Raw genomic sequence first — 26408 nt, 5'->3', positions numbered from 1 at the left:
CAATTGGGGTGCATTGTACACATGCAGAAGACTGTCAAAGAACAACGTAATAGAAGCTGTCTGTAAAGGCAGCGAATTCTAACTTGTGATAGCAGGGAAACTTAGAGCCCACTGTGCTGAGTGACGAATCAAGCTACAGAGACAGATATCATATAATCTCCTAGCTACAAAAATAGCTGGCAGGACTGGCAAGACGTGTGCACCAGGAGCTTGAGGGAGGTGGTGAAATGTGAGGAGTCCTTTGTCGGTGATACAAGTCACAAGGAGTATGGCTGTGTGTTCTGTCCCAGGCTAACCATGGTCAGCAGTGATGGAAATGAGAGGATAGTAAATGTTCTCACCACAAAGAAACGATAGTTCCAGGTGGTAGATGTTATTACTTTGTTCATTCTATATGTGCATGTATTTAAACACCTTTTGTTGTTGATCCCAGACAGGGTCTAACTATATAGCTCCGACTGTCCTGGAACTATGCAGACCAAGTGTTTCCATTAAAGGTGTGGACCACTATGCTTGGCTAAATACCATTTTTAAAAATTGATTTTTATGTGTGCATGTATCTGAATGTATGTATTTGTACCACCTGTGTGCAGGGTTGCTGACTAGAAGAAGGCATCAGGTTCCTTGGAGTCACCAACTGTGAGCCACCTGTGGGTCCTGGCAATCAAACCTGAGTCCTCTGCAAGAGCAGCTGGTGCTCCTGGCTGCTGAGCCACCTCCACAGCCCCTGTGATACTCATTTTGAACCTCATAAATATATACTATTACTGGCCAATTAGAAAATTAAATAGAGCCGGGCGGTGGTGGTGCACACCTTTAACCCCAGCACTTGGGAGGCAGAGGCAGGCGGATTTCTGAGTTTGAGGCCAGCCTGGTCTACAGAGTGAGTTCCAGGACAGCCAGGGCTACACAGAGAAACCCTATCTCGAAAAACCAAAAAAAAAAAAAAAAAAAAAAAAGAAAATTAAATAGAAATAATTTAAAAAATTAAAAGATCCTCTCTCTTTTCTTTTCAAGTTGAATACTCTATTCTTTCACACAGAGAACAGAGAAGGGTCAGGAAGCATGGGTGCTCTGATCTATTATGTCCACACCCCCGTGGCTGCTTCCTTTGCGTAAGGAATAGCATGAGTACTGCATGTGTATGTCAGGGTCGTTGTTGTTTCTCTTGTTGAGATAGGATCTGTAGCTCTGACTGGACTACATAGCTGAGGGTGACTTTGAACTTCTGATCTTCCTGCCTCTGCCTCCTGGGTGCTAGAATTGCTACCACACCCAGTTTATGGAGTGCAGGGGCCCCAACCCAGGACCTCATGTGTGCTAAGGACACACTACCAACTGAGCCACATGCCCAGCCTCTGAGTATATGAATGCCATGTGATTATTACAGGAGGAAACATTCTTCTCCTTGTTCCACTTCCAGGCCAAACATGGCTGAATTTGACAAATTCTGCTGAGGCTGTCAAAAATCAATACAAAGTTAAAAGCCATTTGCTTAACACTAGTCACAGTTATAAAGTCAGGGACAGGAAGCTACACTGCTCAATTACTGGAAGTAAAAATGTCAGGCCACTTTAAGTAGTGCCAATGTATGAAAGTATGCATACAAGTCCAAACCAAAAAAGGGGGAAAAAGTCACTCAATAAATAACCCTTTATTATTCAACTGAGTTAAACAATCCAAGATCAGTCCATGGAGTAGATGGGTGAGAAAGCAGACTGAAGTAGAAGTACAGTTTCACTTAGCAAACGCTCACATGCTACGCAGAGGAACTTAGAGGAGGGTGAGATTCCACAACACCAGGGCAGGGAAGGCAGACTCTACTGCCACAGCCTAACAGCAGCCACGCTCCGTCACTAAGGAATGCTGTCAGCAACACCAACAGGGGCTCTCTTCACCATCTGACCTTCCAGTTCACTTGTCAATAAAAACGTAAGGAGAATGTTAGTTTCCTCTCACAAGCAATAAAATCATAAAAACAGCTGAGATATGAAGTTTAGGATAAGATAGTATAATTTCCTGCTTTTAATGTACAGATATTTTATACTTGACAGTCCACATACAGTCAGATAGGCTTATAGAAGAATTTCACATATCAAATACAGACGCGGTTTGTGCATTTTATGATTCGGTTAGTCTTCAAACGTTTAGACTTCGGAGCTGCTAATGACACTAAATTCAATGCCATGTTTGTTGAGTCTGTCAATCAACTTTGTTCTGGAGAAAGCTGCTCCAGGTGTAAAGACACCGCCCCTGTAAAACAGTAAACAGAATACAGTGCACATGGCTCTTTTCCAGCCCTCTCCTCTGTAGGACTAGCAATCACAGCACAACTCCTGAGAGCCAGTTCTTCACTCTGTCACAGCTACTCCTGGGTCCATTCCTAAAACCAGGCAAATGAGCACATAGCTCATATACCTGAATCTTCACACTCAAGAGGCCTAAATAAAAACATGAATTGGATTGACTCAGCCACTTAAAGTTGAGGAGAATAAGTTTCTGTAACTATAATAGCCAGTATTTTAAAAATGCTAAATGATAAGTACTTGAAATTTTAAATTAGGTTCTACTACACACAACTTTTATAATTTGCTTTTCATCCAGAGGGTTCTGCATATTGGTGAGCATGGTTTAGTTCTAAGAAGACCAGCGAAACGCTCGGTAAGAGCACATACTCCATACCCACTGAGCAGCACAAAACTCAGTTCCCAGCTGCTAAGCCAGGGCTCTGCCCACAGCGAATGTATACTCAGCACTGACTAGATAACACTGCTAACAATCAACAAGGGCCTCCTCCTGGGGGCCAGCTCTGGACTTGAGCTTCTTTTTCCTTTATAAAGAACTGAAGCCAGCTTACACGGTTCTCATTCCCCTTCACAGTGATTCCAAAGGCAGACAGGGATTGTCCTTTAGACTGCTTTAACCTACACTCTTGGTTAGGAACAAAAACAACTCGTTATAGACCCAAGACTGAAAATGAACTCAGAATTAGCTAAAATGTGACACAGTTAAAAGATACCTTTTCATTAGAAGAAAGCCAAACCTACCCTTTTGGAAGGTCAGAGGCGTCACTCAGAAAAGTCATGGCAGCCTGAACCATGGCTATGGGAGTAGCCACGTAGCCAGCCTCTGCAGAAAGGGTTGGGCAGAGAAGAGTGTTCATGAAGTGGACATAACCCCGAAACCAATGGTGCATTTCATGTCTAGCACTAAGTATACAGAATTTTTTTCAGTAAATACTCTGAAAAATTGACATTTATATAGTCCAGGTAGAATATCCTTCACCTACACTGTTTGAAACATCTGTGCTTTAGGTTTTGTTTTCTTCATATATTGGAATACACACGCGCACACACACACACACACACACATACACGTGTATACATACACACATACTGAAATTACTACCTTGGAGGGAATTTTTTGTTCGGTTCAATTTTTTTTGTTGTTTTTATGAGACAGGATCTCATTATGTAGCCTCGCTAGGTCCAGCCTGGAACTCACAGAGATCTGCCTGCCTCTGCCTCCCAAATGCTGAGATTGGAGATAGTTTTATAAACTATTTAGAGCACACCTGCAATTTGACATTGCCCAGGACATGAGGTCAGGAGCAGAATCTGCCACTTATGTAACTGTTGGTATTCAAATGGTCTGATTTTCAGATTATAGACATTCTAGCTGTGCTACGGTCAGGAAGTCTCTGTACTGAGTGCTTCAAGGTTACGCAGTGAGTGAGCGACACCATCCCATCTGCACTTTACAGATGAGGCCGATTCACCTTGTCTGAGCTTCTGGCTGAGCCAGTCACCCCCAGGCAGGTGCCAACCCTGGGTTTTAACAACCACTGATGCTGAGGACTCTCATCTTGGCTTCTGTCAGTCTAAACTGATCCCTCTTCATGTACTTAACAAAAAAATCTCTTAGTATACTAAAGAAAACAACTGATTGTGCCCAGTAACTTAAGAAGTCTGTAATACAGTGAGGCACTGGCAGGTCCATCACTGCCACACAGTAATTGAAGCACAGCCAAACTATCTTTAAAAGCCAGGGTGTAATTTGAAAAGGAAGTGTGTTGCAAAAAAAAAAAAAAGAAAGAAAGAAAAAAAAAGCCTGTCATCGGGCTTGATTAGTCCTGATCAGAGACTGCGGCACCTACCCTTCACCTTTGGCTCATGTGAGGGCTTGTCAGTCTTTTGGACAATGGATCCTTTTACCAACCTATCAAAAGTTACTATGCTCCTTTATAAAATATGTGTGAATCTATATATTTTACAAAATTGGAAATTTTGGACCACAGATTTGACTCAGAATTATTTAAGTAAATATTTAAGTAAGAGACTAAAGCAAGTAAAAAATATCAGCTAACCTTCTTTCTTATTAATAATAATTAAAATTTGCCATTCTCAAACTTTATTCAACTTATTAAGTTATCATGAAAAAGAAAACTAGATGCATTAACAAAATTGGCTAAAAAAGCCTAAAACATCCTTAAGCCATTTACAAAATACCTGGTCCCTTCACTTGAGTGCAGATTCGGATATTTGGTTTGTTCTTTTCAACACAAGTGCCATGGCTGTATCCTTGACCAAAGAATGTCATTGTAAATGATGTCTCATCCATCTGTGGAAGAAAAAGCATTGGGGTGCTTAATCATGTCATTTCTGTCTCCAACCCAACAGACGCTGTTGTCCTATTTCACGAGACACCTCCCCTCCTAAATCTGTTTTAATGGGTCTCAGAATTCTGTGACAGATTTTCACTCAAGTTGCTTCTACTCAAAAGCACTGATTTTGCTTGGTGGTGGTGGTGCACTCCTTGATCCCAGTACCTGGGAGGCAGAGGCAGGCGGATCTTTGAGTTTGAGTCCAGCCTGGTCTCCAGAATGAGATTCATGACAGCTGGGGTACACAAGAAACCTTGTCTCAAAAAACAAAACAAGCAAGCAAAAGCACTGATCTTGAACACTAAGAACTTTAAACTGCTACAGACAAAACCGTCCACAAAACGTCTCCTTTTCCTCCGGACGACTTAGGCTGTGCTGTACCATGACCAGTCGTTAACACTGAACTTAAAGGGCCGACTAAGACAGGAGCCCGACTCTGCTCATCTACTGTGGATTGAGTCTTGGGTGGTAGTGTTAGGGATGATATTCTTTTAGCCTTCTGAGTTTTCTGGGTAGACTTGGTGACTTTACCAGCTCAGCAAATACCTTCCCCACCACTTTGATGACACTGAGCACAACTGTTTCATGTCACAAAAGCAAAATGACCCAATGAAGGATAGTCAAGAGAAGCTCTCAATACACATGGTTGCCTGGGACATAAGATATTTCTAATAAAAAAAGTCAATATATTATCTGCTGTATCTATTATCTTGTAACATGGGGCAGAAATTACTTCTCTGAACTACAAATTCTAATGACTGGTGTGTCAGGAAAGGAAAGGTGATAGGAACAGGGATAAGATAAAGATGAGGGGCTAGAGAAATGGCTCAGTGGTTAAGAGTGGCTGCTGTTCCTCCTAACACATGTGTTGGATGGTTCACAACTACTTGGAATTCCAGCTCCATGGGCTCCAATGCCCTTGCCCAGCCTCTGCAGACCCCTGCACTCATGTGCATACACCCCCACACATAATTAAAAGAAAAACATTGGCTTAAAAGTGATCCTACACTGTGACTTAGAGAACGGCAGGACCACTTATACAGGCAAGAAATGCTGGTGCTGACCTGTTTGGAAGGAGTACAGAACACACTTACGTGGTTTAGGAATCTACCTGACAGGACAAAAGGAACAAACAGTGACTACAACGGCCCTGATGAAAAGATGTAAACAGTCAGCTCAAGTGTCACACTCAACGCCTGCGCTATGCTAACACAGCTCAACGGACCAAAAGAGGAACAAAGAGATAAAGAATTTAACCATGGGCTGGTGAGATGGCTCAGTGGGTAAGAGCACCCGACTGCTCTTCCGAAGGTCCGGAGTTCAAATCCCAGCAACCACATGGTGGCTCACAACCATCCGTAAAGAGATCTGACTCCCTCTTCTGGAGTGTCTGAAGACAGCTACAGTGTACTTACATATAATCAATAAATAAATCTAAAAAAAAAAAAAAAAAAAAAAAAAAAAAAAAAGAATTTAACCATGATTAACAAGTTTTTTACCAAGCATAACTAAGGTCAAGAGAATATTTTAGGCCCTGAGATGTGCACATGATAGGCTCTGCCTTTCTTATAATACACTGACAAGACAAAATTATAAACAGATTCAACAGCAAAAGAAGACATGGACTAGGAGAGACAGGGAGAGTTCAGAAGGCAACATATCAAATCTCTGAGGCAAAGGGCAGGATTCTTAAGTGTATACATTTTTTAAAAAAGACTTGTTTAGCTGGGTGATGGTGGCACATGCACTCAATCCCAGCACTCAAGCAGAGCCAGGTAAATCCCTGAGTTTGAGGCCAGGATGGTCTATAGAGTGAGTTCTAGAACAGCCAGGGTCACACAGAGAAACCCTGGTTGGAAAAAAAAGAAAGACATTTTTATTTTATGAGCATTTGCCTACATGTATATGTCCACACACACACACACACACACACACACACACACACACACACACACACACATATGTCCACACACATGCCTGATTCCTACAGAGGTCAGAAGGTGGCATCAGATCCCCTGGAACTAGGTTTACTTACTCTGAGCCACTATGAAGACGATGGGACTGAACCCAGGTCTCCTGTAAAAGTAGCAGTGTGAACTGCTAAGGCGTCTCTCCAGTCTCCTAGCTTATTTTTGTTTATTTGAGACATGGTCTCACTATGTTGCCCAAGGTAGACTTAAACTCAAGCCCACACTACCTCAGCCCTCCACTGATTGAAGAGCTTTGTGTGGACCCATTAGGGGAAGTCATTTCTCTGGCCTGGATGGAGATCTAATATTCCAAGCTACCCAAAGCAGAGTTAATCCAGTTGGGCCTGGCCTTGGGACCACATGTCAGGAAGATGAGTTCACCTTAAACTATGCAGAGATAGGAGACATCAAGACATAGACATTCAAGTCTATGATACTAGAGGTCCTGGTGTAAACAAAAAAAACAAACAGAAACAAACAATACCTGTTTTTGTGTTGGACCTTGTTTTGAAAAATAGCCAAAGGAAAAGAGCCATGGGAACTACAGGAAAAACAACAGCAAAAACAAACTTCAATATTATCATCAAAACTTCACAAGAACTATTTCTAAAGATTTAATTTAATTAAAAGCTTACTTACTTTTATGAGAAGTTGTCTTCCAATGCTAAACTTCACAAAGAATAAAAAGAACAGTCCTGCAAACATCAGCTTAATCACAGAGGTGATGCCTCCCACCGTCACATAAGCAGCATACTGAACCTAGGCGCACAAGGCAGAGGCAGAGGCAGAGCGTTACTCTCCTACAGACAGTAGCTGTGCTGCACTTACTGCTCAGTCTTTACACGCTGAGCCGAGTTCCCACGTGAAGACTGCACTGTGCTCAGAACAACTCAACACTGGGAGCCTAGGTTTCAAAGGAATTGTTGCAAATGGCAACTAACTTGTTCACTTAAACACCAAAGCTCACAAAATGTTTCTGAGTCTAGTAATAATACATCAATTCTCTATCTACTCTAAGAGAAAATATATTTCACCATTTCTTTCTTTCCTTTGAGGCAGGGTCTCATTCTATAACCTAGGCTACTAGTTTTAAGCTCACTACACAGTCCAGACAGGCCCTGGACTTGAACTTATAGTAATTTCCTGGCTGGCCTTGAACTTATAGTAATTTCCCTGCCTCAGCCTCCTGAATACTGAGCTTACAGGCATGAACCACTACATCTAGTTCATTCTCCACCTTTTTAATCTGAGATCGTTTCCTCTTATAGTCTCAGTGTGAGCAACTATTCACCAAAAGGAGTCATCTGGTATTCCAGTGTTAGCAAGGAGACCCAGGAACAGGGGACAAAACATCTCCAAAAACCATTACAGAAACAGAGCTCCAGCAGAGATGTCTGGGTGCTGCTTGCTGATCTTGCTGCAGGCCAGGCCTGAATCACACACAAGGCTAGTACCACACCCATGACCTAATATTAAACACTTTATTTACAAACATGAACATCACAACTTTAAGACAATAAACATACTGAGGTACTAAAACAAACAGGCTTACACTTTATTAAGCTATGTCACGTTTACTTACTGGTGAGTCCTCTAAATTTTCATGTAAGTAACGCTGAGTCCTTTTCACAACAGATATATCAGATCCCAAAAAAGGAATGGAATACGAGTTCAGCTCTCTACAATAGCTGACTGGCCACCTGCAAGACAGAGCCATGAAAATGTTGCATTTCCTCCAATTATTACAATGATCACAACATCGACTGGTAAACGTCCAAATTAAAGAACGCGGAAGCCGTTCCTGGAGTGATTAGTAATGAGGCAGAATGTGCCTTTATTTCAACGTTTCCACGAGTTCTCCCCGTATGTCCCATACCTACACCAAAGGAAGCTTTGCTATTCCTCACACTCCTGACGCATACATACAGGGTCTGATCCCGTCAACTTCTCTAAATACTGACTGAATTAAATACCACTAACAGCCAACTCTTATGTCCTGTCTATCTAAGTTCTCACACATAAGGGCCATTCATGTTGATTATATGAAATGATCTTTTTTTTTTCCCTTTGGTTTAGGTTTTCAGAGCCAGGGTTTCTCTGTGTAGCCCTGGCTGTCCTGGAACTTGCTCTGTAGACCAGGCTGACCTCAAACTCAGAGATCCACCTGCCACTGCCTCCAGAGGAATTTAAGGCATGAGCCACCACTGCCTAGTCTAAGGTGTAGTTTTATCATAAAAAACTGAACTGAAATTTAATTTTTATAGTGACAGACATCATAAAATTCATTTTTAGAAGTATTATGTATGTGAATATATAGTGTTTATACAGTATAATATGCTAATTACATTTTAACTTTAGAAATAATTCTGAACTTATCAAAAGCCTTCAAGCTTTTCTTAGTAGCACATTAATAACCAACCAATAGCAATGCAACACAGACTAGAAATAGTAAAGAATAGGTTTAAAATTGATATACCTTCTTTTCAACTTTGTACCAACAATTGGGACAGGTTTCAGACATGATACACTCCGTAGTTTTCTTAAACTACCCTTATCGCCAAAACCATAAATTGCCGACTTCCAGGTTCCATCATGAATACACAACCCCTAAGAAAATATTTCACAAGTTAAACACACCTTAAGGGCAATTACTGAAAGTTAAGTAACTTAGAGCGATTACATTTCACCTCCATTTGTGCAAGACATAATCCTGTAATAATCTTGAGATGAATTTTCATGGCCAACTAGGCAGCAATAACACTCACTGGCTTGGTTATACTCACCATTTACCCCAGTGCAAGCTTGCTCTTCTTTCTCCATACTTATTCATGCTGACTGGCACTAATGTGACAGTTTTCTGAACTGACATTACACATGAATGTCTTAGAAGTTGACCATAGTAATTCACTCTAATAACAAAGCAGCTATCTTAATTTTCTAAAATTAAACATAGAGACTTTCAACACTAAAAGCATATAACATATAATCTAATGTAAACCTCTTTTTTTTTTTTTTTTTGTTTGTTTGTTTGTTTGTTTTTTCAGACAGGGTTTCTCTGTATAGCCCTGGCTGTCCTGGAACTCACTCTGTAGACCAGGCTGGCCTCGAACTCAGAAATCCGCCTGCCTCTGCCTCCCAAGTGCTGGGATTAAAGGCGTGCGCCACCACTGCCCAGCAATCTAAATCTTTTTCAAGAACCATGAATCACTTCCAAAATATTTTTAACATTAGTTCGAAAACAACAACTAAACAGGAAACTGACCTCAGGTCCTGTATTTATTGTCAGGAAGCTTTCTACAGCAGTCAAAGTACCTAAAGAAATAAGAGAATGTTAAAGGTAAAATCAAATGAAACCTAAATTATCCAACCAGGACAAGTAATTATTAAACTATGTCATTCAGGTGAGGGCATTTTTATTAAGCTTACAGTTGAAAATTTTTCAGAAAATCTTCACAGACAACAGTTTTATTATGTTTTTATCCACAGAGCAAGACACAGTGAAGGCCAGGTGAACTCTCAGAAAGAGTTTAGCATAAATAACTGGTAGTGTTGTCAAACTCTCCTGTAGTATTTAAATTAAGAGTGCTAAGAACCTTCTCCAGTAAGACAACAGCTTAGTCTACTCATCCTGGACAGCTTTTCACAGCACTCAATAGGAATGAGTCTGCCTTATCATAATCGCTTTCAAGGACTTTTCAGTAATAACTGAAAATGACTACAAATGTTCAGAAAAAACACTCAACACTCCTTGTGGTCGCTTAAACATGGGCTGGGAATGTGGATCAGTGATAGAGCTCTTGTCTAGCATGTGCAAGGCCCTAAGTTCAAATCCCAGCACCACAAAAAACAAAACAAAACAAAAAACCCCAAAAAAACAAATAAACAAAACAACAAAAAAACAAATAAACAAACCAACAAACAAACCAACATAACATGGCTAGGGATGCACTCAAGATATCAAGAGTGCTGGCCTAGCCATGATGGTGAAAACCACAAAGCTCTCTTACAGACCAGTCATTACCGTTCATCTGGTTCCTGGTGTATAGCACTCCTAGATCTGCTGGGATGGAGTCAAAGCCACTGCTTCCAATGATATAAACCCCCTTCTCTGCAGCTTTCTCATGATACTTCGCATGCATTAGTTCCAGAAACTAAAAAATCCAGGACAGAAAGGTCAATCAGTTTATAGAAACACCTAGACCGATATTAAATGAATTATCTTAACGACAAAGCCATTAAACTGGAACTGCCCAACCAATGTGGCTCTACAACACAATTTTAACTGTCAGGTGGTTTTCAGTTGTTTGACAAATACCAACCCCACGCAATAATGTTACAAAGCACAGCGTGAATGTAAGTTGGTGTGAGGTTGTGAGTTACATACAGTTGTGAGCCACCATGTGGTTGCTGGGAATTGAACTCAGGATCTCTGCAAGAGCTGCCAGTGCTCTTAACCACTGAGTCATCTCCCCAGCCCCCAGATATGTTTTTAAAGAAGTATAAGGTTTTTAGCATAGTGTTTGGCAAATGTCAAGCATTAAATAAATATAACCATTTAAAAATATTTTTATATAACATATGCTGGGGATTGACCTCTGGGTGTCACACATATGAAGTACATGGTCTACCACCTAACCCATCTCACTTAATGCTTTTAATTTTTTTTCTTTTTTTCTGAAATAAAGCTTTACTGTGTAGCCCTGGATGGCCTCAAACTCAATTATGGTCTTGAACTCACAGAGATCCTGCTTCCTTTGGTTTTTGTTGTTTTGAGTCAGGGTCTCTTGAAGCCTATGTTAGGCTTGACTAGAATATCCTTGAACATCTCAGCCGCTGAACTCCACACCCTGAGCTCAGAGCATGGGCTGTGCCATCTCGCCCTGATTATGCAGGGCTGTGAATGGAGTCCAAGGTTGGGAAGGTGTGCTGGTTTGAAACACTTGTCCCCAGGGAAGTTGTTAGGGGGTGTGGCCTTGTTGGAGGAAATGTGTCACAGTGGGGGTGAGCTTTGCAGTCCTATGTGCAGGTTCTGCTCAGTGCAGAGGGAGTCTCCTGTTAGCTGCCTGTAGAAGACAGTCCCCTCTGCTGCCTGTGGATTGAGTTGTAGAACACTCAGCTCCTTCTCCAGCACCAAGTCTGCCTGGATGCTGCCATGCTTCCCACCATGATGATAACGGACTGAACCTCTGAAACTGTAGGCCAACCCCAATTAAATGCTGTCCTTTATAAAAGTTACCTTGGTCATGGGTCTCTCACAGCAATGGAAACCCTAAGACAGCATGCTAATCAAACATTCTACCATGGAAGCTACATCCCCAGCCCAAGTTGAGGGAACTTCATATTTATTTTTTCTGTGATGTTGTAACAGTACCTACTTTTAAAAAGGGAACTTATAATGAAAAACTTACTAAGAGATACAGTCTGAGAATTACCCACAACATACATACTACTCTAATAATTAAGCTTACATTATTCAGTAACTATAAAAACCAGCAGCTCAACACACAAAGGAAATAACAATAGAACATTTTAAGAAAACTGAAGCTAAGATGTTACCAGTGCTCTCCCTCAAGCTAGGAAGAGAATACCATGAAAACACCACCTCTAAGTACTAGGAAGGTATCAGCTTCAAAATGTCTACAGAATGCTACTAAACATGCTTGCACTTCACAGAGATTCATTTATGGATAATTTTGTTTTCTTCTTTTTGATTTACATACCTGAGGTTCCCCACAGATGTCAATACAACTTGTTCCATTTTCAATACATGCTTTTACTACAGGTTCTCCATAAAATCGATACTAGGGAAATAAAGAAAACCAATGTATTATTCTTACTTCACAAGCTTAACTGAATCAAAGACCATGGGAAAATGGCTCAGTGGTTAGGTGCCTGCCAAACATGCATTAGGACTTGAGTTCAGATCCCTAGAACCCATGTAAAGAGCCTGACATGGTACTGCATGTAATGCATAACATATGTGTATATCCCGGCGCTCCTGAGGTGCAATGAAAGGTGACATGCCAATGTCTGGAAGATCATGGGCCAGCTACCCTGGTATATGCAGGGGCAAGAAAGAGATTGTTTCAAACAAAGTCTGATTCCAAGGTTGTTCTCTGACCATATGTGTACCATAGTGTGTACACACACACACACACAGAGGATTTCACAAGCAAAATGCCACTTTACTCTTAGAAGTACAGTCTTAAGTTATCAAAAAGCCAAATGCTGGGCTGATAAGACAGTTTAGAAGGTAAAAGCACCAACTATCAATTTTAAGAACCTGAGTTTAATCCTAGTGACACATGGTGAGACAGAATTGACTTCTTCAATTGTTTTCTAACCTACACACACAGAGAAAAAAAGTTAACACAGCACAAAGATAAACTGGGAAACTAAGGCAACTGTGCTGTGTGGCCTCTCACTGTACATAAAGGAGCCATGGAACCAGAAGCTCGCACGTTAATCTCTAACTAAAGGCGAAATACAAAGCTCTCCAGAAGAAATAATTTACTTGAATTAGAGCCAAAAGAAAAAGGATTTGTAAGGAAAAAGAAAATAAATAAAAGCAAAAGTATATGCAGATATAGGAAAAGAGGGTTGCTATTACTAAAAGCACAAGCTGGCTGAGCCAGAAGTGATAAGAAATGAGTCTGGAAAGAAATACAGAGGCCAAATGAGGAATGACAGAGTGTCAGGTTAGCAGTTCCAACTGGAAGGTTTTAAATAGGACACACACACACACACACACACACACACACACACACGGTTGTTTGGGGGGAGGAGATCCACCTGGGAGCACTCCTCCCTTCGCCACGCTGCTCCTGTGAGCAGGGCCAGTGGTGCAGGTGCATAGCACTCACATTTTATCTTCTGTAATTAACATCTCTCTACACCCAGTTTTCGAGTTTGAAAGCTGGAAGTGTTCTTTCAACCCACCTTCCCTGTAAGTCAGCAAGTTCTGCCAAATCTGTCTCCTAAAAATTTGTCAAGTCTAGCTTATATTGCCTTTCACCTAACTTTCTACACAAAGCCCCCGATCACTTCACAGTAACTAATCTAGACTAATTCCCAAAGAAATACCCAACTCTTATTTTAACATAAGAGTGGAATCCAGCCTCTCCCTCTGCCCCACTTAGAGTGGCTGTCTACTCAGACTCTGAAGTCCAAACATCTCCTCACAGTTCTTGAGCATCCCGTCATGCCACAGCCCTTAGTTCTCATGTTCCTGCAGTCCTAAAGGTGTAATGTTACACCCAGTAGTGTCTGCTTCTACCACCTAGATCTCCTACCCTGCTTCTGACGGGCTGGTTCCCAACATCCACAGCCTATGTCTGAGCTAGCGAGACACAGCTCTTAGGCTCTACCCACAAACCCCAAATACTAACAAGCATTAATAACCACTTAACATAAGAGTAGTTCCTTAAAGAAAGTGCACATTTTCCTTTTGCCACAACACATCTTCCTGTTTTGTCACACAGCCACTTATCCACTGGGTAATCTGAAAATATCCCACTAACTTATCCCTATTTTTATTACGCTGCAAATAGTTTCCTTTATTGGGACTGAAGAGATTGCTCAGTGGTTAGAACACCTGCTGTTCTGTCAGAGGACTTAATCAGTCCCCAGCACCCAAGTCACTCAGCTGTAACCACAGCTCCAGGGCAGCTGGCACCTTCTCCTCGTCCCTACAAGACACTGCACAGAGATGGGATACATACACATATACATAAATAAAAATAAAATTATAAGGTTTTTTTGTGGTTGTTGTTAGTTCCCTGGGCTTGTGCAAGGTGCTCAGAGACTCGGAGTAATAATCTTTGATCTCAAATCAGTTCTTCGCACTCCATGTTCTAAGCCTGTAGGCTTGCAGGTAGGTGTATCTCCACCAAGGGTATACAACTGAGCCACTGGGTGACAGAACCTATGAGAACTTTTATTCATGCTAACTCTGGGTATAGAAGATTATTGATCCTTGAAGTGTAGATTAACATCTTGGGCGTCAAGTAGTCAAGCACCAAATACAGTTACAAGGGGCACTCTCAGAAGCACGGAGAGTTCCAGAACACAACGGGGCCACCATGATAGCATCATTCATTGAGCTATTGTCCCCTACTGCTACCTAACGCTTGCTTACACACGTCTAACAGAGAAGAGAGTCTGAGGCTTGAGCTCTGAAGCCTGGGCATTTAGAGACAGAAATTAAGATCTAACACTGGAGATGGATGAAACCGATGGGGGAGAAAAACCGAGGGGGAATCCTAAGCTGACAGTGAGTTCCAGGTTAGCCTAGGGTTAGCAAGTAAGATTATATCTCAAAAATTTAAGAAAAAGATTAAGAAAAGGAAGAAAATTCTAGCTCAAATGCAGAGAAGTGGTTTAAGATGAGGACTGAGGTGGGTGCCTCTGGTAGGCCTGGACTTGAAAGAGCACTTCCGTGGAATCGAGAGGGAAGCCTGGGGAAAAGTGGGTTATGGTAGTGGTGCGGGAGGTAACCGGAAGCCCTCCGAGGAGTCTGCCTTAAAATAGCACATAGAAACGGGTTACCGGGGTTTACAAAATCAAGAGAGTCTTTTAAAAAATGAGTGCCAAAAGTGCCTAAGTGCTGACAGAGAAGTCCAACAGGGGCTCACAACCCCTGAGAAAGTAATAAACGATGCTGTCGCTGTGCCCTCTGTGTGTGTGTGTGTGTGTGTGTGTGTGTGTGTGTAGCTCTCCCATGCTACCATGATCTGATGTCCTCCTCTGGCCTGTGAGCTCACATACACAGCAACAACATCATCATCTTAAAAAGAATCCGATAAGAATGAAAAGTTAATGCTTGATCCAGTAAAGTTAAGAAAATATATAATTATAAGCATAAAGCTTTCAAATGTTGTGCCCAACAGACACGGGAGCTTTTTCCTTGTGACAAGAGATGAAGGCAGAGACCAGGTGCTGCATGGAGGTAAACAAGTACACAGGCAGCTCTGCTATTACAAAGACAGAAGACTTCTGTCCTGGCCGTTTCTAGTTTCACAGGAAAAACTGGCTCATCCCTATAACCTCCTGTCAGGAGAGACTGCAAGTCTGAGGCTAGGCTGGGCAGCAAGCAATATCCTTTCAAAGAAAAAGGGAAGGGAGAAAGAAAGGGAGGGAGGGAGGGAGAAAGGCACGGAGGGGAATGAAAGGGAGGAAGGGGGAGAGGAAGGGAGGAAGAGAGGGGAGAGGGAGGGAGGGAGAGAGAGAGGGAAAGTAATCAGGTAGAGTGAGGGAGTGAGCCAGAGTGCAAAGGGAAAGGCTGTGAAACCTCTGCTTCAGAGTAGACTAGAACCCCCAAGGGGAAACAGGTCTGGGGTGCACGCAGACCCAGCACAGTGCTTCTAACTGTGTAATCTGATGTAAGGCCAGCTGGCGCAGGCAGGCTCACATTCAGTGACAGCCTGGAACAGGGTTGGATTTTTCTAGAATATTGAGCAAGGAAGGACTAAGTCTTACAGTGATTATAACAAGATAGAAACTTGCTTGAATCTCAGCCTGATCGATATCAGAGCTAGCTAACAATGAGAATACAGAGGTTAACATTTTAGATGTTTAGTTCTCCAACATATTGCCAATTATGATGGCTTTTTCGGATCAGTAAATAGAATCAACAGTCAGTCATCTTGCTACAGGTCAAAGTTTGGAAGGGGCCTTTCATACCCAATATCCAATATAAGGGCAAGGGCTGTTTCCTTTTAAAACACTAAACTACACTTTGAGCGCAACCATTTTTTTTTTAAGACAGGGTCTTGTTAGCTTGAGAAGAGGCAGCTCTGGCCTCCAAGGCTCTGGACTGCTAGCGGGAGCTGCCACATCCAGATGACCCCACCACTTTAACCACCTCCACTACAGCCTTAATGTGTGTCTGGTCTGGGCCATCCTGCTAATAGCATATTAGCTACTTTTCATCTCAGAAGCTGAATAACTTAGAGATGAAAGCAGATCTCCAAAGTCACTTGATTACATTTAAAAGAAACCCAGATCTTAACCCCAGCCTGTAAGACTCCACGCACTCTACCTCCTGAATATTTCACCATCCCTCCTATCTCTGCCAGGCTACCAGCCTCAGCCTCACTATCTTCTCCATCTTCAGTCTCGCCAAGCACAGTCTCACCTAGAACCTTTGCACCTACTCTCCACAGAACAGTTTCAACAATCATACAGTTTACTCTCTCCCTTTATTCTGACCTCTGTTCAATGTCAATTCCTTAGAAATACTTTGAGAGAGTATGAGAGCTGGTGGAACATTCCCTTAATCCCAGCACTCAGGAGGCAGAGGCAGGTGGATCTCTGAGTTCAAGACCAGCCTGGTCTGTAGAGGGAGTTTTGAACAGCCAGAGCTACATGGAGAGGAGAGAGGGAGAGGTAGAGGTAGAGGTAGAGGTAGAGGTAGAGGTAGAGGTAGAGGGAGAGGGAGAGGGAGAGGGAGAGGGAGAGGGAGAGGGAGAGGGAGAGGGAGAGGGAGAGGGAGAGGAGAGAGGGAGAGGGAGAGGGAGAGGGAGAGGAGAGAGGGAGAGGGGAGAGAAGAGAGGGAGAAGGGAGAGAGGAGAGAGGGGAGAGGGGAGAGGGGAGAGGGGAGAGGGGAGAGGGGAGAGGGGAGAGGGGAGAGGGGAGAGGGGAGAGGGGAGAGGGGAGAGGGGAGAGGGGAGAGGGGAGAGGGGAGAGAGAGGAGAGGGAAGAGGAAAGAGGGGAGAGAGGAGAGAGGAGAGAGAAGAGAGAGGAGAGGGAAGAGGAAAGAGGGGAGAGAGAGAGACTGGTATGCAAATACCTATATCTGTTCTGCTTCATGTATTTAACTTATTATATTTCTATATACCCCACAAAAATGTAAACTCCATACATAATTTTCTGTTTATGATTGTCCCACTTGCCCAGAATAATGCACTTTACAATAAATGAATAAATAAGTTTGCTTTTAGCTTCTACCTCTTCTATCCTTTAAAATATCTACATAATGATACAAGAGTAAAGCAAAGAAGCTGGGACTGTAAATGCAAACGTTTAAAAATGTCAAATGACATGTATTTACTGTGTATGGGAGTGTACACACACACATGCATGCATGTACCCATGCTAAGGTGCAAGGGTACAGATCACAGGACACCTTTTGGGGACCAGTTCTCCCCTTCCACTGTATGGGTCTGAGAGACTGAACAAAACTTGTCGGGTTGCAGGGCAAATGCCTTTACCCACTGAACCATCTTTCTAGCTCATCAAACTTTTATTTTATTTTTACATTAGAGAGGGGGACACAGGGTAAGGGGTGCCAATCAGCACATTCTCTGAATAGGGTCTCAAAGACCTGTCACTACTTTGGAAGACTATCATATCAATGGAAAGACTTCCCTGTGGAGGGAAGGCCTTCAATCTGCCATCTGCCCTCCACCCGTGTGTCCCTCTGGACTGTAAAATACCAGATTTTGTTAGGAATGAATGGACTGTTTGTTCTGATACAAAGAAAGGCCGACTACTTACCGGTCCTACGCAGTTGAGGACAAGCTTTGCCTGTTTAGCCATTTCATCAAGTGAGGCTGGATTACTGATATCACAGATTATGACTCCAACTTCAGATGATAGTGATGGTCTTCCTAACGTTAAAAAACAGAATCACGTCATTCAAGTCCAAGTCAACGTGAGACCTCCTAGATCACCTGCCTATAGTGGTCAGTGATGGCAACCTTACACTGAAGACTTTCAACCATGAAACCTTTATAATCTGTTAATATGCTGAGTAGATGCCTGTTCTGACTTCCTTTCCATCAAGATGTCTCTATTACAAAAACAGCTCCTAAACAACTATATCTGACCCAATTATAGAGAGGAGGCCGAGGCCGTCAGCACTCGGCACCATGAGAATTAAAGAGGACTTGGAGGCCAATGCACTTTTTAGTAGTTTTAAAGAATTATTTTACTAAATTGTGTGTGTGCACATACGCACGTCAGTGCAGGTGCCCAAGGAGACCAGAGGTAGCAGATATTCCCTCAAGCTGGAGTTCCATGGGGCTGTCAGTCACCCAATGCAGCTGCTGGGATCCTCAGCAAGAGCAGTACATGTTCTAACTGCTGGGACACCTCGCCAGACCCGTGATTTCATTTTTAAGTAGTCCAGCCTATATAAAATCATCCAAGCTTATAAGGAAATAACTGGAACTAATTGACCCAATAGAGCCATGCAAGTCTCCACTGATTAAGGCACTCTCTGCAAAGCTGCCTAATTTGGGCAATGTAGATGGTAAGGAATTAGGTTATAATTATACAGCAGTGGTTCTCTGCCTTCCTAGTGCTGTGACCCTTTAATCCAGTTCCTCATGTTGTAGTGACCCCAACCATAAAAATTATTTTCGTTACTAATGTATAGCTGTAATTTTGTTACTGTTGTCAATCATAATCTAAGCATCTGTGTTTTCCGATGATCTTAGACAACCCCTATGAAACAGTCATTCGACCTTCAAGGGGTCTGCAATCCACAGGTCTCTGAGAACCACTGCTATACTCTCACTGAGGGAAAATAAAAGGAACAATGTATTTTAATAATGGCCTGTTTTCCAGAAAACAATAAATGTCCAAAACTTCTCTGTCAAGGTTCTGTGTGTTAGCAATGGCAGCACAAAACAAAAGGCTGTGTTCCCTTGCCCTGACAAGGCTCAGTGTGGAACCATAAAACTGAATAGAAAGAATGAAGAACAAGTATGACTTGTCCTGGGTGGAGATTTAGTTGCCAAACTCCAAGGCTATGGGGTTCTAAGTCGGGTGCTTCCCCAAAGCAAAAAGGTTGGGTGTGTGTGTGTGTGTGTGTGTGTACACGCAAGAGCACCCACGTGTCCCTCCTCACTCCCATGTGTGCATCACAACACTTAGGACAAGGCCTAGCATGGAAAATACTACTCAATCAACATGTTGACTAGAAGCTGAAAGAATAAGTAAACATCCAAAACTTAAAAAGAAAAAAAAAATTCCCACATTTTTATTAAGAATAAGACGACTGGAGTGGAGGGTGGGGGTGCGAAGAGGCAAGGGCATCAGTATGTCCAGGTCAGCCCACACTGCCTCAAGCAATTAAAGTGAGAACTGCAGGCGGATTTCGACAAGCAAAAACACAAACTGAAAACCAGAAAAACACACACACACAAAAAAGCAAGCAGCTAGCGGGGTAACTCAGAAGCACGGTGTATATGCTTACCACGTTCAGAAGTGCTGAGCTAAATCCGTATCACCAAGCCACAAAAATAGGTGCACTATAATATTGCTAGTACAACTCAGCTTTCTTAATTGTCCCCAAGAGACAAACTACAATGGACCTCCAAGAAATCCGTGTCTTATTTCCCTTTCCCACAAGTACAAGAACCCTTCAAACCCATCAGAACAACAGAGATGGACAGAGGAGCCACTGAAGTTCTGAACTCTCTCTCGACAGTGGAGATCCCCAAATTGGGAGGGAGAGAAAAGCCTTTTCTTCTTTTTTTCCTTTAATTTAGGAGCGGAACAAGGCCCGGCCCGGCTCGGCCAGGCGAGGCGTCCGGTCCTCCCGCAGGGCTCGATGCAGGCGCACGCTAGGGAGACGCCCCTCGGCGACCTGCGCCCAGCCCGGCCCGGCCCTGCCCACCCCGGCGACCCCGCCGTGTTACCCAGTTTCTGGGCAGCCTTCTCCAGCACTTGCTGCAGCTTCTCCTTGGAGCGACCCGCCACGGCCCAGGGCAGGCGGGAGCTCTGCTCCGAGGCTATCTGCTCCCGGGCCACCTCCTCCGTCACGAACTGGCCGGTGAAGCCAGAGGCGCCGAACACCACCAGGTGGAAAGGCCTCTGCTCCGTCGCCATGACGAGTCCACAGCGAGCTGCAGCCCGGGGCGGGCTGAGTCCACCGCGCCTGCGCCTCAGGCCGGGACCCCAGTACCGGGCGCAGCAACCGCCGCTGTCCTGGCCGCCGTCGGCGCGGCTACAGCGCCCGGCTCCCTTCGGCCCACGCGCGGGCCACGCCCACAGCCACGCCCACGCCTCCTCGCGACCAAGCTGCTGCGCCGCATCCCGGGCCACCGGCCGGTGCCGCGCCGCCACATCCGGCTCGGGCTGCACGTCCGCTTCGGTGGCTGACAGGAGCGGCCGACGGCCCATTGCTGCCCGCCGCCCGGCTACCCGCATCAATCTGGCCACCCGAATCATCGCGTCCTCTTGGTTCCCCTGAAGCAGAACCAGGGCGGGCCGGTTCTTCCCGCTTCTCTGGGGGGATTGCGAAAAGAGACGGCCGGGGGGTCGCCCACGCCGAGAACTGGAGCTTGGAAGTCGGTGGCGGAGGAGAAGCTTATTAGCAATAAGGAACGCTGGTGACCCGAGCTGAGAGCATTGGACTGACTGTCTGTCATCCAGCCTTTCTGATGGTGTCAGAGACCATTGCTTTGGGCTAGGCTTCCTTTAAAAAAATTTTTTAAATTATTTTTAAGTTTGTTTATGCGTCTGTATGTCTTGTCTGTGCACACGCCCGTGCCACAGGAGCCAGGGGACAACTAGTCTAGGGATCAAATGTCAGGATCAGCAGTAAGCACTTGTGCCTACTGAGCTATTCTCGGAGCTGCTACAGACCAAACCTAATCGTGTTCGTTGAGACTTATTGTAGAAAGCAGAATGTCCATGGGGGTGGGTACAGCAGCTAGGCCAGGGTATTTAGATGACCACTATCCCATGAAGCCTCTCATTTGCCTTAGTGATTTTTTTTTTTTTTTTCTGTAAATATCACTTGACTTGAATTCCGTTCTGGATTTCTTAGACCCAGCTCTGGTTTTCAGGGCTGCCCAAATTGCTGATTATTGTTGAGCGTTGTTTGTTTGTTTGTTTTCCTTTGTCTTAAGCTTGCTTAAAGTTTTGTTGTTGCTTTTGTTTCCAGACAGCTTCTCTGTGGCCTCAGAATCTGGGTCCTCCAGTGTCAGTCTCCTGAGTCTTTGAATTACAAGCCTTCCACCCCACTTCCCACCCCACTCCTTTTCTTTTGTTTTTTTGAGACAGTGTTTCTCTTTGTTAACTCTGGTGGCTGTCCTGGGACTCTCTTGGTAGACTAGGCCAGCCTCCAGCTCAGATCCACCAGCCTCTGCCTCCTGAGCACTGGACCAGCTTCCCCTGCTGTTTTTTGTTGTTGTTGTTTTGTTTTGTTTTGTTTTTAATGCTCTAGTTGGTTTTCTCTCACGATCAAGAAATTCTTGGGGAATGAAGAGATGGCTCCACAGTTAAGCACACTAGATGCTCTTCCAGAGAACTCAGGTTCGATTCCTAGCACCCACAAGGCAACTTACAGCCTTCTGTAACTCCAGTTCCAGGGGATCTGGTACTCTCTTCTGGCTTCCTCTGGTACCGGGTACTTACATGATGCACAGAAGTACACACAGGCAAAACACACACACACAAAACCAAACAAAAAGAAAATATCTGATAAATTAACTTGCAAAGAAGAAGAAGTTTGCTTAGGTTTGCAGTTTGTGTATTTTCAGTCTTTAGTCAGATGTGCCTGTTGCTTTGGGTCTCTGGGCCTCTGGTAGTCTTTCTGGATGCCGGTGACTGGACTTCAAGGCAGAGAAAATTACTCTTATGTGCATTGGTGTGAGAGGATCAGGTGCTGGAGTTACAGACAGTTGTGAGCTGCCATGTGGGTGCTGGGAATTGAACCTGGGTCCTTTGGAAGAACAACCAGTAGCCCTTAACCACTGAGCCATCTCTCCAGCCCCCACAAACTACTCTTTTCATGGCCATGAAACAAAAGTAGAAGGGGCTGATGGCTCCTACATTCTCCCCTGTAGGCATCTCCCCAGTGATTTAAGGACTTCATATTAGCCCCCACCAAAGCTTCCACTACCTCTAAACTGCAGTTTCCCAGAACCTCAGGGTCCAGACCTAACACAAAGACTCCAACCCGCAAAAGAGATACTTCACACACCAAGGCTGAGGCCAGACTGTTTTGTGACACATGGTTATAATCCCAGCACTCGGGAACCAGAGGCAAGCAGATCTCTGTGAGCTTGAGGCCAGCCTGGTTTAGAGTGAGTTCCAGGACAGCCAGGGCTGTACAAGAAACCCTGTCCTGGGAATAAAGAAAAAAAAAGATTCTGAAAGTTCTACACATGCCTACTACGTGGGCCTGTAGTGGACATTCAACATCAAAGCTATAGTGTGCTATAGATATATTTTTGATTGTGAGCCTAGCCTTTAATGGCTGAGCCATCAAAGCTGGTTATTGTCTGACTGTAACAGAAAGTAAAAATAAAGGAAGACAAAGCTGGTAACATGGTTGGCACCACGCTGGTCCAAATGAAAACTGCAGGCACGTAGTGTCTGGGGAGATGTCTCCATCAGAAAAATCTTTCTAGCTCATGCTGGAGATATAAAACTCCTCCTGAATTTAATTTTGTAATTGTGTTATTTGTATCCATCTAGAAAGCCATTTAATGCCATCCAGCAAGCATTCTCAGGGAGCCTCCTGTGTGTTAGGCTCTGAAACAGGATCAATGAATCCATGGCTATGACAACTTCATTGCTATCCCTAATTTGGGACTGATGGCTTAATCGATGTGTATGTGGTAAATGAGGAGAGGAACTGATCTAACTCTAGGCAGAATAAGCAAGAGAAGACACTCGTCCCAGGATATAGTGTCGGTGGTGCCAAACAATGCTGAGGTCCCCTGTGTTATATGGTACTTGTTTTAATTCACTGAAAAAGAGAGTTCCAAGAAGAAGCCAGTACTGGCCTAGATTAGCAGGGTTTAGATATAGAAGAATTGAGAGAGTAATTGACGCAACTATTTTAAGTATTTTTTTTAAAAAAAGCACAATGAACAAAAAAATAATCACTTTTTAAGTAAAGTCAGTGATACTGAGCAGAGGCTCTCTGCCCAATGAGCATGAAAATCAATAATACAGGACCAGGTGTGCACAAAGAGCTACACGGTGTGCTCACCAGACTAGGGGAGAAATGTGTGCGGCCCCAGGAAAAGAGAAACAGACACCGGGCTGGTTAGTGTCCGATTGTAACAGGGAGTAAAGATAAAGGAAGACAAGGCTGGTAACATGGTTGGCACCAGCCAGCTGGTCCAGATGAAAACTGCAGGCATGTGGGGCCTGGGGAGATGTCCCCATCAGGAAAAGGCTTGCTGTGTCTAAGTCCCAACACCCACGTAAAAGCCAGGTTCGTACTGCTCTGGAGAAGTAGAGGCAGGAGGATGACTGGGGCCAGCCACTCTGGCTGAATCAGGGCGCTGCAGTTCAGTGAGAGACCCTGCCAAACACAACGACACAAAACAAAACAAAACAAAACAAAGAAAGCTTAAAAGAAAGAAATTGCTTTGAGTCTTAGAAGAGACTTGGCCTTGGGCTTTAGAACAAAGTCAAGACTGTGAGGCTGTGAAAGACAAGGGGCCTTTTGAAGTTGGACTAAATGCTTTTGTAGTAGGATGTGGCCATGAGCCTGTGGGGGTCAGGGCGTGGAATGTGGTGATTTTTCAGGAGAATGGTCCCATGGGCTCACATATTTGAATATTTGGTCCCTAGTTGGTGGCTATTGGGAGAAGATTAGGAAATGTGGCCTTGTTGGAGGAAGTATGTCACTGGAGGTGGGCTTTGAAGTTTTAAAAGACTTGTCATTTTGAGTCAGCTCTCTCTGTCTCTACTCATGGATCAAGATGTGAGCTCCACCTCCTCCTGCCACCGTAAACTTTGCTCCTGCTCCGCTGTTGTGGACTCTAACCCTCTGAACTATAGAGCCATTTAAATGCTTTCTTGGTCAGGGTGATTTTTTTTTTCAGGCAAAGAAATGTAACTAAGACATTTGTTTCCTGTTGCTGTGATAAATGCTTAAAGCTAAGAACTTTAAAATCAACAAAAGTTACTTAGCTCAATGCTGAAGACCAAAGGATCAAGTTGAGGCAGCCCTATTTGGTCTCTTGTCAAGTTTAGCCATCTGTTTACATCACAAGGAAACAGAAAGGAAAATGATGAGCTAGGAGTTTAACTTGGTGTTAGAGTGCTTGCTTAGCTGAAAATAGAGACAAAGAAAAAAGTGCAGAAGAAGAAAAAAGAAAAGGAAGAAGAAAGGTTGACTTTACTTTTTATCATCCCACACTCATGAAACTAACAAGGATTCCTCCTGAACCGCATCAGTGTGTTCAGCAGTAACGCCTGAGACTCTAATCCTACCAGCTCTGCTTTTTAATGTTTCACCACCTTTCTTATCACCGCTTTTAGACCCAGCTCCAACACACGAACTCTTGGGAAACTTGCTCAAAGTACAGCCATGCCATACATAACGCACACACTGTCTGGGTCTGCTTCATTTGAATTCAGGACATATATTGGCACCAAAAGCTTAAAATATACTTGCATCTCAAATATGACAGTTATTTTGGTTGTTGATATCTGGATGATATTAAAACGGAAAATATTCTAATAACATGCTGTGCTGGCTGGTTTTATGTCAGCTTGACACAAACAAGTTATTTTGAAAGAGGGAAACTCGGTTGAGAAAATGTTCCTACGAGATTAGCCTATAGTGCATTTTCTTGACTGATGGCCCAGCTCTCTGTGAGAGGTGCTATCTATCCCTGGGCTGGTGGTCCTGGATTCTGCTTAGAAGACAGGCTGAGAAAGTCATGAGGAGCACCCAATAAAGCAGTCCTCTTGCCTATGCATCCGCTCCTGCCTCCAGGTTCCTGCTCTGCTTGAGTTCCTGCCCTGACTTCCCTACCTGATGAACTGTAGGGACAAGTGAAATAAACTCTTTGCTCCCCTTATGGTCATGGTGTTTTATCTCAGTAATAGAAACTCTAAGACTCACGCTTGTTTTTATCATGTGTCGACTTGAGCTAATTACCCACGCACACCTAGCCGTCAGACACACTATTTCTGCAGTTACCATCTGCTGGCTCTACATGAGAGTTACCACACTCCATATGTGATGTGACTCACGGTCATCAGAGAAGACTATTTTGTTTGCCTGTCAATGACACCCACCTCTATCTTCCAGGAATATATGCAGACAGGCAAAGGCTCCAGCCCTTGTCCCACCTAGACCCAGGCTCTGTTATCCCCTAGGTCATAACTTTGACTGTCTAGCATTTATGATACTTGAGTAAGTGTGTTACATGAAGTTAATAAGACAAATAGATGCAAAATTCTAAGTGTGTGTAAGAAGGAAAACCACAAATACCGTAAAGAACATTTCAAAGGATGCATAGTCTATGATCATAAGGGTAATTGTGTTGGCTAGTATTAATATCAACCTGACATAAGCTAGAGTTATCAGAAATGAGGGAACCTCAACTGAGAAAATGCCTCCATAGGATCCAGCAGTAAGGTATTTCCTTAATTAGTGATTGTTGGGGGAGGGTCCAGGCCACTGTGGGTGGTGCCATCCAGGTCTGGTGGTCCTGGGTTCTATAAGAAAGCAGGCTGAGCAAGTCAGGTGAAACAAGCCAGTAAATAGCATTCCTCCATGGCCTCTGCATCAGCTCCTGCCTCCAGGTTCCTGCCCTGTTTGTGTTCCTGTCCTGGCTTCCTTCAGTGATGGACTACAATGTGGAAGTGTAAGCCCAATAAACTGTTTCCTCCCCAACTTGCTTTTTGGTCATGGTGTCTTGTTGCAGCAATAGAAACCTTAAGACAAGTTGATACCAGGATAATGAGGTATGGCTGAGACAGACCTGACCATGTTGTTTTTGTGAGGATTGTGGAAGGACTTTAGAACTTTGGGTTAAAAAAAAACAAAAAACAATGAGTTTTAAAAG

At 43.6% G+C, this 26408-nt stretch overlaps 1 protein-coding gene across 2 annotated transcripts; it reads right to left on the bottom strand.

Annotated features, from left to right (window-relative positions):
• Nucleotides 1-1635: 1635 nt before the first annotated feature.
• Nucleotides 1636-21076, bottom strand: Sccpdh (saccharopine dehydrogenase (putative)). Of its 2 annotated transcripts, NM_178653.3 has the most exons (12): nucleotides 20280-20594; nucleotides 18130-18242; nucleotides 12354-12434; nucleotides 10655-10784; nucleotides 9896-9945; nucleotides 9110-9240; nucleotides 8216-8333; nucleotides 7273-7392; nucleotides 7118-7174; nucleotides 4509-4620; nucleotides 3048-3129; nucleotides 1641-2253 (listed from the first exon to the last, which is right to left on the bottom strand). In NM_178653.3, the coding sequence occupies exons 1-12, from the start codon at nucleotides 20467-20469 to the stop codon at nucleotides 2148-2150; spliced, it is 1290 nt and encodes a 429-aa protein (NP_848768.1). In that variant the 5' UTR covers nucleotides 20470-20594; the 3' UTR covers nucleotides 1641-2147. The 2 variants fall into 2 exon arrangements, with proteins under 2 accessions (XP_017176959.2, NP_848768.1); XM_017321470.2 differs by lacking the exon at nucleotides 7118-7174 and having other exon boundaries at nucleotides 1636-2253; nucleotides 20280-21076.
• Between the last annotated feature and the right edge of the window lie 5332 nt (nucleotides 21077-26408).

Source organism: Mus musculus, chromosome 1 (assembly GCF_000001635.26).
Source record: "Mus musculus strain C57BL/6J chromosome 1, GRCm38.p6 C57BL/6J".
Classification (NCBI taxonomy): Eukaryota; Metazoa; Chordata; class Mammalia; order Rodentia; family Muridae; genus Mus; species Mus musculus.
Note: the sequence above shows the minus strand (reverse complement) of the source record. Positions and strands in the feature narration are given on the sequence as shown.

What these genes read in the sequence shown, in the direction of transcription:
- Sccpdh (XM_017321470.2), bottom strand. Translation starts at nt 20,811, where the DNA reads ATGATTCGGGTGGCCAGATTGATGCGGGTAGCCGGGCGGCGGGCAGCA. An exon ending in TCCTCAACTGCGTAGGACCG is followed by an intron (nt 12,435 to 18,129) that starts GTAAGTAGTCGG and finishes TTATTTCCCTAG; the next exon opens with TATCGATTTTATGGAGAACC. An exon ending in CACTCAAGTGAAGGGACCAG is followed by an intron (nt 3,130 to 4,508) that starts GTATTTTGTAAA and finishes CCCTTTCTGCAG; the next exon opens with AGGCTGGCTACGTGGCTACT.